General features: G+C 35.6%; 1 protein-coding gene across 3 annotated transcripts; it reads right to left on the bottom strand.

Moving 5' to 3' along the window:
- Positions 1 to 1,320: 1,320 nt before the first annotated feature.
- On the bottom strand, positions 1,321 to 9,952 carry LOC129874065 (defective in cullin neddylation protein AAR3). Of its 3 annotated transcripts, none has more exons than XM_055949292.1 (10): positions 9,668 to 9,952; positions 9,145 to 9,262; positions 7,651 to 7,702; positions 6,239 to 6,314; positions 6,045 to 6,127; positions 5,003 to 5,099; positions 2,835 to 2,880; positions 2,166 to 2,248; positions 1,742 to 2,086; positions 1,321 to 1,618 (listed from the first exon to the last, which is right to left on the bottom strand). In XM_055949292.1, the coding sequence occupies exons 1-9, from the start codon at positions 9,723 to 9,725 to the stop codon at positions 1,770 to 1,772; spliced, it is 930 nt and encodes a 309-aa protein (XP_055805267.1). In that variant the 5' UTR covers positions 9,726 to 9,952; the 3' UTR covers positions 1,321 to 1,618; positions 1,742 to 1,769. The 3 variants fall into 3 exon arrangements, with proteins under 3 accessions (XP_055805267.1, XP_055805266.1, XP_055805265.1); XM_055949291.1 differs by having other exon boundaries at positions 1,321 to 1,621; positions 1,755 to 2,086; XM_055949290.1 differs by having other exon boundaries at positions 1,755 to 2,086; positions 9,668 to 9,950.
- Positions 9,953 to 10,183: the final 231 nt, after the last annotated feature.

The raw sequence follows: 10,183 nt of genomic DNA, 5'->3' as shown, positions 1-10,183 counted from the left end.
CTACGAATATTGCTCTCGAGGTAATCTTTGCCTCACGACACAATGCATAATAAATAATCCCACCGCATACTCCCAAGAGCAAAACCTATCATAAAGAATGATGTTTTAAGTCTACCTCAAATCTCCAACAGAGCACCATCGATTACCCCAGCTGATGCTAATTTCATCCATCTAAAAAGGGGACTCTGAGAGGTACATCTAGCATGACATGGATGGTAGTTCACAAGAGAAGCTTTATATTGTTACACTCGAACGAAGATCATACCATATTTCATAACGAACTATCGTCAAAGGGATCAAATCTTTTTCAGGGTCATCTACTTTACATTGAAATCCAACGGCTGCATATTTTTATGCAGGACATTTGATTAACAGGGACCGCTAAATGTTTGCCTTGTTGCAGGATTATAAACATAAAAAAAACCTGATTTCTTAAATCCTCGTTAATAAGAAGGATCCCCGCCAAGAAAATTGACCAACTCATCTAAACTACCATCAATCACTTCTGATGATTTCCTCAACGAGAAGAAAAAACGAATTTGTTCATGACCAGAATATCTACCTTCACAAAAGAAACCTATCATACAAGGGTAACGACTCCATCGTTGCAAACGATAATTATAAATCGAAGATGGATCAGCAACACACTTTTGTCAGTGCGCACACACATACAAACCTTGCAATAGATTTTGAAGGCAAAGAATGTAATATTTCGATTAAGATATCCTCAGATAATTCAAGTAAGCTTTTAGCAGACAATTGTCACACTCCTAAAAATAACTAACCACATCCTTATTTATAATAATTTGAAACTTACCTAAATCAAAACAGAAAAACCTATTCCTATATAATTTCTGACTATAAATTCTATTTAGACATGAATTAAACTAAACTATCAAATCCTAACTAATTTTGATTTCCTACAACTTTGAATTATATTTTCAAACAATACAAAATAAATGCAAAGGTAAGATTTATGTACACAAATGATCCAAGATTACCTAATAATTAAACGCCGGATCCAAGATTTTCACTTGCGCCATTAGCTCCACTTATGAACCTCCAAATCAATTCTGAAATTGCCTAGTAATTGGATTTTTATCAACTAATAAAATTTAATCTTGTCTTTCACTTGCAAATTCAAGAAAATTTAGCAGTAATCATCATGAAAGCAATAGGCAGGGATAAGTCCTAAAACATAACTTATATATCAAACTAATTTTCTAAATCATACACTCTTTTTCGTTACCAGAGAGCACCTTTCGATTTGCTCCAGAAACATCACACGTCTAGACCTGTACAAACACACACCCAAGAGGATTGAAAGAAGCATCAGAAAGCCTTTTTTTTTTCTTTTTGCCAAAAAAGAGTGTAATTTAACACCACTGCCAGATACATTATTACAGTTCGAATTGAATTTTTCAAAAATAAAAAATACTTCCTCATGTCACACCTACATATTCCCAGTTCTACTTTTCTGATTGTCCCCTGTTGATAATCCTACATAACAAATCTACATATTCCCTGTTCTACTTCACTTCAAGCTGATCATCTACGTGAAATAGAATTTGGGAGATTACCAATGACAATTAACACTCCTTCCAGATCACAAAAGGTTCTGCTACAAAAAGCACAGAATTAGTTACCAGAGAGCAGATTTTAACATGTGGAAAACTAGTTGAACAACAAGAAAACGAATGAACACGTTCACACCCAAAAAGGAAAGAACAAAACATGATACCCTTAATACCAACCAGATCAAAAACCTTCTAGGTATAGGAAGTTCTCCTTTCTTTATTAAACTGCAAACATGAAGGGCCTGACAATAGTCCCGCAAAACCCTTGGACAGACAACCTTCAACAGCACATGGAGATGCAGAATGATTTAATGGGCTATTTGCTTTGACCATTTCCAAGTAACCATGTGATTGGTTTTCTGTCCAGTGAACACTTTGGTTGCCAAAAGCAGTGTGTCTCCTCTTGGAATTGACAATCACATCCATGCCTGGATATCCATGAGATGATTCTTCTAGTCTTGGTAAATTGCCACAAGATTTCCTCTTCAAACCAGGAAAGATTTTCAATCCTGCGCCAAGAACCCAGATATGTAATAATACTAAAGATAGTTCAGTGTGATCCAAGAGATTATCTTCAGCAGCAATTACCAGGGAAAGAATCCTCAAATGGCTGGGCTCCCAAATCACCACAGCTACAAAATGAGTTAGAAATAGTATCGACTCCTCCAATCCTGCATAACAAATCTGCCTTGTCAAATCTAGTAAAAAAATGCAGTGCATCCAAAAGTACACAGGACCGATATGGAATGCTAGCTAAAGCAAGGACAAGATTTCTCTATTAGTTTATGCTGCAGTCTGAATCTAAATGTAGACACATCCTCCGTGTAAAAGAAAAATAGACCATGTAATGAAATTCCATGGGAAGGAACCAACCACAAGTTGTGTAGCCATGAACTACCCAACCATGATGGTCCAAGACAGACACCAGGTCCACAAAGTTCTATACATCAGTCACCTCAGTCCCCAGAATTTATTCATCCAATAAGATGAATATCTTAAATGATACAAAGTGAATGACGAAGATCAATCACCTGAATCATATCATGCCATGCTTATCTTCTCTAAGCATGAGCAATAGAAGGTACACATACCAGACATGGTCTAACCTCTTTGCGCCCCAAAAGTGAAGAGAAAAGGGAAGAGAACCCATTACTGTTCCAAGGAAATATTTCTAAATAGGACCAATTTAATCTAGATGAAAGAAGAAGCAACACATTGGAATTTGATTTCCACGAGAAAAATTGGTTTGCAGCCAACCTGTACATGTGTTCAACAAAGTCATCAATCAAAACAGGCCAAGCTCCTGCAGAGAACATCACCACAAAAAAACAAGTGATTAGGGCAGTGGGCCGGTGGGGTTAGTAAGATCGAAAAATAAAATAAGAGAAAAAGGAAGCTGCTATTCTAAACAGAATCATCTTTCCACAATACCAAAGCAGTGCAAATTCATTCCAATATTATATATCGTAAAGGACATAATTAATCAACAGAAAAGAACGACACGGCAAAACAGAAAATAATTGTGGCAGCGGAAAGAAAAATTAATCTTCTACTTCTGGGACGTGAAAAATGTTTCTCCTTCCTACCCAATTTATATGATAGTCTTTTGATCTTAGGACTTTTCAAGAAGTTTGACCCAGGTCAACAAATAATAAAATTCTATGAGACTCTTCATTCAAAATTCAGACTCAGTCAAACAATGAAGTGATGTTTTTACATCATTAACTATGCTTTGCATGATATTACCAATTTAATACACAAATCAAACTTTCAAATTGAACTTTGATGATCAAACTACCATGGGATTGAGTAACTTAACTACCATTCTTTCAAAACTAAGAACCCATATTTTGCTGCTATCATCTTGCAAACAACTTTAGTTTAAATATCTGATAATAGTATAAATAGAGCATAACAGAAGCAAAGGATGCATAGATGATACCAACTAGTTGGGGATTGAAATTCAGTTGTTTATTTACATTTGGTGGACTCACATTTCCGCACAGGAATAAGTACTCCCTTCATCCCAATTATGTGAAGGTGTTTGACTGGGCACGAAGTCTAGGAAATCAAGGAAGACTTTTGGAACTTGTGAATTGTGATCATTAAAATAAGCCTTAGATATTATTTTTGGAAATTGGTAATGTTGTATTCTTCAGCATTAAGGAGATGCAGAGGACCTTCAAAAGAAATAAACAAAAAAGTCATACTTAAAAGGATACAAAGAATTCGACAAACTGATCTGAATCGTCTAATCCTATCTCTTTACACCAAAAACAGAGAGATACAATACAATTCCACTTAACCTTATGAATGGAGTGGGCAGTTAAGAACTTGAATGTCTAGAAGATGAAAGTAGCGGAAATGATGATGTTGAGATGGATATGTAAGCATACTAGGAGAGACAGAACCAGGAACAGAGCTATTCGGGACAAAGAGTGGCTTCCATGGTGGACAAGATGAGTAAGGCGAGTCTGAGATGGTTCGGGCATGTGAAGAAAAGATGCACAAATGCCCAAGTGAATAGATGTGAATGATTGGCTACGGTGGGGTAATAAGGAGAGGTAGATGTAGGCCGAAAAAGTATTAGGGAGAGGTGATTAGACAGGACATGACACACCAATAGCGTACCGAGGACATGACCCTCGATAAGAAGATATGGAGGTCGAGGATTAGGGTAGAAGATTAACAGATAGTCAAGAGTTGTCTAGTTCCCTTATCAGTATTGTTATTATTACTCTCCTACTATCATATTCTTCGAATTTAGTTTTATATTTTGTTTACTTTGTTTCAGTTATCGTAATATTTGTTGTTGCTACTTGTTCTCTTCTTAATTGTTTTCAGCATGATAAGACTATGTACACGTCACCCTCTACAGATTCCACTTGTGGTAATTACACTGGGTATGTTGTTGTTGTAAAGTTAAATTGTTACTACATATAGAAAGGTGTTATTTTTTTTATGACAAGGAAAACTCGCAGCCACTACCCTTTGGGTACGCACGGGGTAAAAAGGTGTCATTTTTTTTAGAACGACTTAAAGGAAAGAATGACACATAAATTGAGACGGTGGGAGTATATAGTTTTAGAATACCCATAATGTTCCTTTAAAAACAAATTATGTAATATCAGAATGACAGAATGAATTGGAATAGAGTAGAACGTATACATATGATTCAGCTACCCTAACTAAGTTAATTTGAGGGATTGTAGATTGATTGTGGTATCATATTTAACTTATTAGCAACATAACTTATAAATACCAAATCGAACTTCTCAAAAAAGATACTTCTTAAATAGAAGAAATATAAAATACCAAATTTAGGAACCAAACTACAATACGTCTCTATTAGAGATGATTTAAGGGTAACATTGACATGTCCTGGATGGTGATAATTGAAAGCTACAACTGCATAAATTTAATACCTTCACGATCATATCCTTCAATATTTTCATGCACAGAACGGCTGAAGGCCAAAACTTGCTGCCAAGTATCCTCAGATATATTGTATCGCTGGTTTTTCTGGAGATTTAGACAGTAAACGACAATCACTATATAGGAAAATTGGCAGTTACGAATATTCTGCAGTCACCCAACCACAAAGTAGAACATCATTCTTTGTAAAGTAAGGTACCACCATGGAGTTAGTATACAAATACAAGCCTAAGTAATGCATTGGCTGCCAATCCAACAACTGAAAACCTCAATGCCCAAACCGAAAACACAAGACAACTAAAACAACCACAATCACAAGGCAAAAAGAAGGAAATTTACCAGATGGAAAAACCCTTTTTTCTTTTGCAAAATTTATCTAATAATGAGAAAATCTCATGCATAACTCCGGCTTGTAAGCTTGCTCACATTGCCGGTCCTAAGCCGGATAAAAGGAGCGGAGTTGCAGTAGACAACCAGCCAACCTAAAACTAGTCAATTTCATGATGAATCCTCACATGTTTGGAACTAAGGGTTAATTATTGTTGTTGCTGCTATGAAATCCTCATGTATACAAGCAGTACAGGTAAAAGCAGAGAATCTACAACTTAATATGATTCTCTACTAGTAACACCTAACGTTTTATACAAACAAGAATTTCATGGGTCATAGAAGAAACTACAAATGAGAGGTTGTTCCTTAATAAACATAGACGTGTTCTATCCCTTCAAAAGTTCTCTTATTTCTTCCTCACATGAGTGCTAATGATGTGAAATCCCACGATCTTTGACGTCTATTCATCAGATGACAAAACCTTATTGTTTGTATTCCATTGACCCTTAAAAACATACTTTACAAAGTAGACTAATTGTCTACTCAAATAACCTCAAAGAAGCAAAGTTTCAACCAAGCACGTCTCCTCTGTAATCAATAAATTTATTGTCTTAAAATTCCACAACTCTTAACACATACAAACAGATGAACAATGCAATTTGAACACATGACAACAAATCAATTAGAGTCACTGATACTTACCTCAACAAAGTCGCACCAGTGGGCAAGTAGACGAAACCTTCCAGCTAAAACTATTTTCCAAGCAGTAACAGCTTTGCTTATAGCTGAAAATATTTAAACTCAACTTAAGAATGAAAATAGAACTAACTTCACTACAGATGCTTTATGAAGAATGAGCACACTGCTGCAAAATCATCTACAAGTAATCAACTTACTGATGTTTTTTTGTCCATTTTCTCTGAAAATGAAGAAGACAAAATCATAGAAACGCGAGAACACAGAGAAGTCTGCCTACAAAAGGAAATACAATGTAAGTACCTTTTTTGATGAGAAATAGGCGGAATGACCTCGAAGACCCCTGTACTTGGCTCCGTTTGTCAGTTGAACCCTCCTACTTAGCAGTTTGTCAACTGAACCCTTAAACCCATTAGAACACAATATTTTAAACCCCTCCAACCATTAACCGACTTATATGGCTCTGAGTTGGATAAACGCGTGAAAGCACGCATTTTAAAGCGAGTACATACATAATTTTACATTAAAATTATTTTTAAAAATAATAATTAATTTTAAAAAAATTTAAAAAAAAACATCTTCTTCAACCACCCCCACCCCCACCCCCCGCCCAACTTTCTTCTTCTTCAACCCAGCCTCCTCCACACCCAATCTCCAAAATTCTTCTCCTCCAACCCTTTTCTTCTTCGAATTTATCCATCACACCCACTCTCCTCCTCATCTTCTTCTTCTTCCTCAACTCTTTTGCTACAAATCAATATCCCATCCCATAGCCCCTTCGTTGACCACCCCCTTACCTCTCTAGTTTTTAGTTTTCTAGATTTTAAAAATATTGGTACCATTGTTTGTGTTAGTTAGTTTCAAAGAAGAGGTGTGTGTATGGATTAACATGAAGGGTGATGATGGGTATTGAAAAATTTTAAACTCTATGGATAAATTTGAAAAAGATTAAAGAACAATAAATGGGTCTTGTAAATTTGTGAAATTAATTTAAAAATGTGATTGATGCTCATTGGGTTTGTATTGGTAAACTTGTAGTTGAATTTTCAAGTCAAATGGGAAGAATTTAACCTATTTGGCATGAATTTGATGTTCAATTTGTGAGTAATATGAAGAAGATGACTATTTGAATTTTTTAGAAATTGTAAAAGTGGCCTATTTTATTTTTTTAATATAATTTCTTATGTGTCATTAAAAAATGACGTGGAATGCCACGTGGAGTCGAGTGTATTACACGCACGATGATCAGATGAGAAAAGGGTTTGAAATGTTGTGTTCTAATGGGTTTAAGGGTTCAGTTGACAAACTGCTAAGTAGGAGGGTTCAACTAATAAATAGAATCAAGTATAGGGGTCTCTGAGGTCATTACGCCTGAGAAATACTTTATAATGTTTCAAGGCCAACTGCAAAAAAGATGGACATGGATGAATATGAAACAGAGCCCACAATGTTCACCCCTCCACCCAAAACACAAGCGCACACAGAAGAAACAGAAAAGCTGGAAAAAAAAATACCCCCTTCTCCAACCCAAGCTCCTATATTTATTAACAACTATAAGATAGTTTCAAACTAAAGAAAATCCAGTCATCATAACATTAACTAATCAACAAACCTCCAAATTCAACCGCAACTTAAGCTTGTACACTTCTTCAAAGATAGTTGCCCTGCCATGGTTGAAAACAAATTTGTCAATATTGTCAATCTCTAATGACTTATCTATTTCCCCCCACATAAGGAAAGGTGACCTAAGACTTAACACAAGTAAGCAACATGATCACAAAAGAATTTAGACAGAAAGCACCGATAAAAATGCAAAGGCAGAACAAGGTTATCAGCATTGGTCTTGAGAATCACTTAGTACACTTGGTAAATGTATTAGGCTTTCCAATGTAATATCAAAAACATATTCCTACTCAACGCAGAAGTGACGTGAAAAATTCTTATTGAAAGGGCCTAAGTATCAGAACTAATAGATTCAACCACAAATCTGTTAGAGCCCGTTCAAGAAAATCCATTTGAGTTACTGTTATTCTCTCAACCATTCAGCCGTCAGACCCTTGTCTTTGCAAGCCAGAAAGAGCAATAGCCATAAGCATTTTTTATTTTTAAAAGCTAGTGTGTATACAGAAGTTTCAACTTTTCTTTGATATGCGTCAAGCACTTGCAAGTTTCACATCAGTGTTTCAAGGGGAAAGGGGAAACTTAAACTCTTGGTGCAACTTTCATATGGTAACTGCAGTGTTGTGAAAGGCGATTGCCTCGTCACCAATGTCGAGAAGCGAGGCGAGGTGACCCTTTATCGCCTATTAGCTTTGTGGCGAGGCGATCTTAAAAAGGTGACGCCATGGCGCCAATGGCGACAAAGGCAAGAAAGGCGTCGCCTTTTGTATTTTCTTTTAAAAAGGAGACCAATTTAGGGTTTTAAAAGCTAAAAAGTAATTTTTGGGTTCTTTTCCCAAATTTGCACGTAGGACTCTTAGACTACGACTGAGACTCCAACCAGTCGACTCATCTAGACTTCTCCGGCGATTTCCGACAACTCCAAAGTCCAACTTAAATGTATTTCTTATTTTCTTCTAATTTCTTCTTCGGATCTTCCTCTGTTTCTTTTTCCTTCTTCTTCAAACTTCAAAGTTACTTCTACCTCTTTTTTTCTCATTGTTTCAACTTTTTTTTCTAATTTTTTCTCATTCAAATTATAAACTTTTAGTATGTAATATCTATTTTCAGTTTTTGAATTGAAATAATTGCTAATATGTTATTGCTATTAAGATTATGATTATTTACATATGCAATTAGATATTTTAATTTTTTGGTATTAATTGGAGCCGCACTTCAAAAAGGCGAGCGGCGAGTTGAGGCGAGCGGCGAGTTGAGGCGAGGCAGACCCTTGTCGCCTTTTGCCGTCCAAAACACTGGGTAACCGACATAGATATAGTTTTGGACTCCTGGAATCCTTACATACATAAAGGGTCCAAGTCTAGCAAACTCTTTTACCCCAGTAATCCGTGGTTCTACAGTTTTTGTGAATATATATATACACACACACACTCTTTAAAGAAGACCCAAAAGATGCTGCTAGTTCCATGTCCTACCAAATACATGCCTTATATGCGAACTTGAATCCACTAATTTCATAAGCTGGTTCAATGCCTCTCTTGAAAATCTCGCTTTCTGCAATTCATCTTCTAGGTTCCTGGTAGCATATGCCCCTGACATGATATCTGCAAAGCAAATCCATCAGTAAGCAGAGCTACATAAGTTGAAAAACACCAAACATAAAGTGTTCGGAAAAATTCAACTAATTATGAAAAGTTAAATAAAAGCAAAACAAGAACATCTTCACATAAAAACATGGAAACCTTCGTCAAGGGTTTTAATTATAGGGACAACCGAACTTCCAGATCACAAACAAAAGTATGGAACTTCACATAATTTCTCGAATGAAATCGGTCCAAATTGAATTCCCAATTCATATAGACAACTCAACTAGTTTTCAATTGAGGTATAGTTATCAAGATTCAGCTCACAGTCCATTAGTACCATTAAATTAATTATACAAACCATAAAGAGAAACAAAAATTACGAAATTAAAACTACAAGAAACAGAAACTTGATTAAAACTATACCACAGTATCGGCGATAGATATCGAATATATCCAAGTGATTGGCAGCGGGAGAATCCATGGTTACGGAAATTAGGAATAGACTGGGTTTTAGGGTTCGCGATATAGAGCCCTAATTCAAAGATAGCAACACAAAGCTTTCTTTCCAGTTATCGATAGATTTTGCTTCTTTTGTATTGGGACACAATTTATGTGCAACGTTATCGGAATATTCTGATACTAATTTGTAGTTAGAAGTGACACCACCATGACCCTTTGCTTCATTGGGTTTTACTATTATTTATATTTAAACCAACAAAATATTCATTCAACTTAACGGAACTAGTGTAGCTCTTCAGGAGAAAGATATTCTTCTTGAAAATATAGAATATTATTTGAATTTTATATATATATAAAAGAGATTCATAATCTCGCCTATGCGTGCTTAAGAATTAAGATAATTATTTTCTTTTTTTCTCTCATATTTTTAGGTTTTATTCTTACTTTAAAACAGTAATTTTAACTGTTACGTCACTTCAA

The sequence above is a fragment of the Solanum dulcamara genome, chromosome 11 (assembly GCF_947179165.1).
Source record: "Solanum dulcamara chromosome 11, daSolDulc1.2, whole genome shotgun sequence".
In the NCBI taxonomy this organism is placed as follows: domain Eukaryota; kingdom Viridiplantae; phylum Streptophyta; class Magnoliopsida; order Solanales; family Solanaceae; genus Solanum; species Solanum dulcamara.
Note: the sequence above shows the minus strand (reverse complement) of the source record. Positions and strands in the feature narration are given on the sequence as shown.

Coding starts and splice junctions, on each gene's coding strand:
- LOC129874065 (XM_055949292.1), bottom strand. CDS start 9,725: ATGGATTCTCCCGCTGCCAATCACTTGGATATATTCGATATCTATCGC. Junction 6,315..7,650: donor AGTTGCGGTTGAATTTGGAG/GTTTGTTGATTA, acceptor TTCCTTTTGTAG/GCAGACTTCTCTGTGTTCTC. Junction 2,087..2,165: donor ATTTGAGGATTCTTTCCCTG/GTAATTGCTGCT, acceptor TTCTTGGCGCAG/GATTGAAAATCTTTCCTGGT.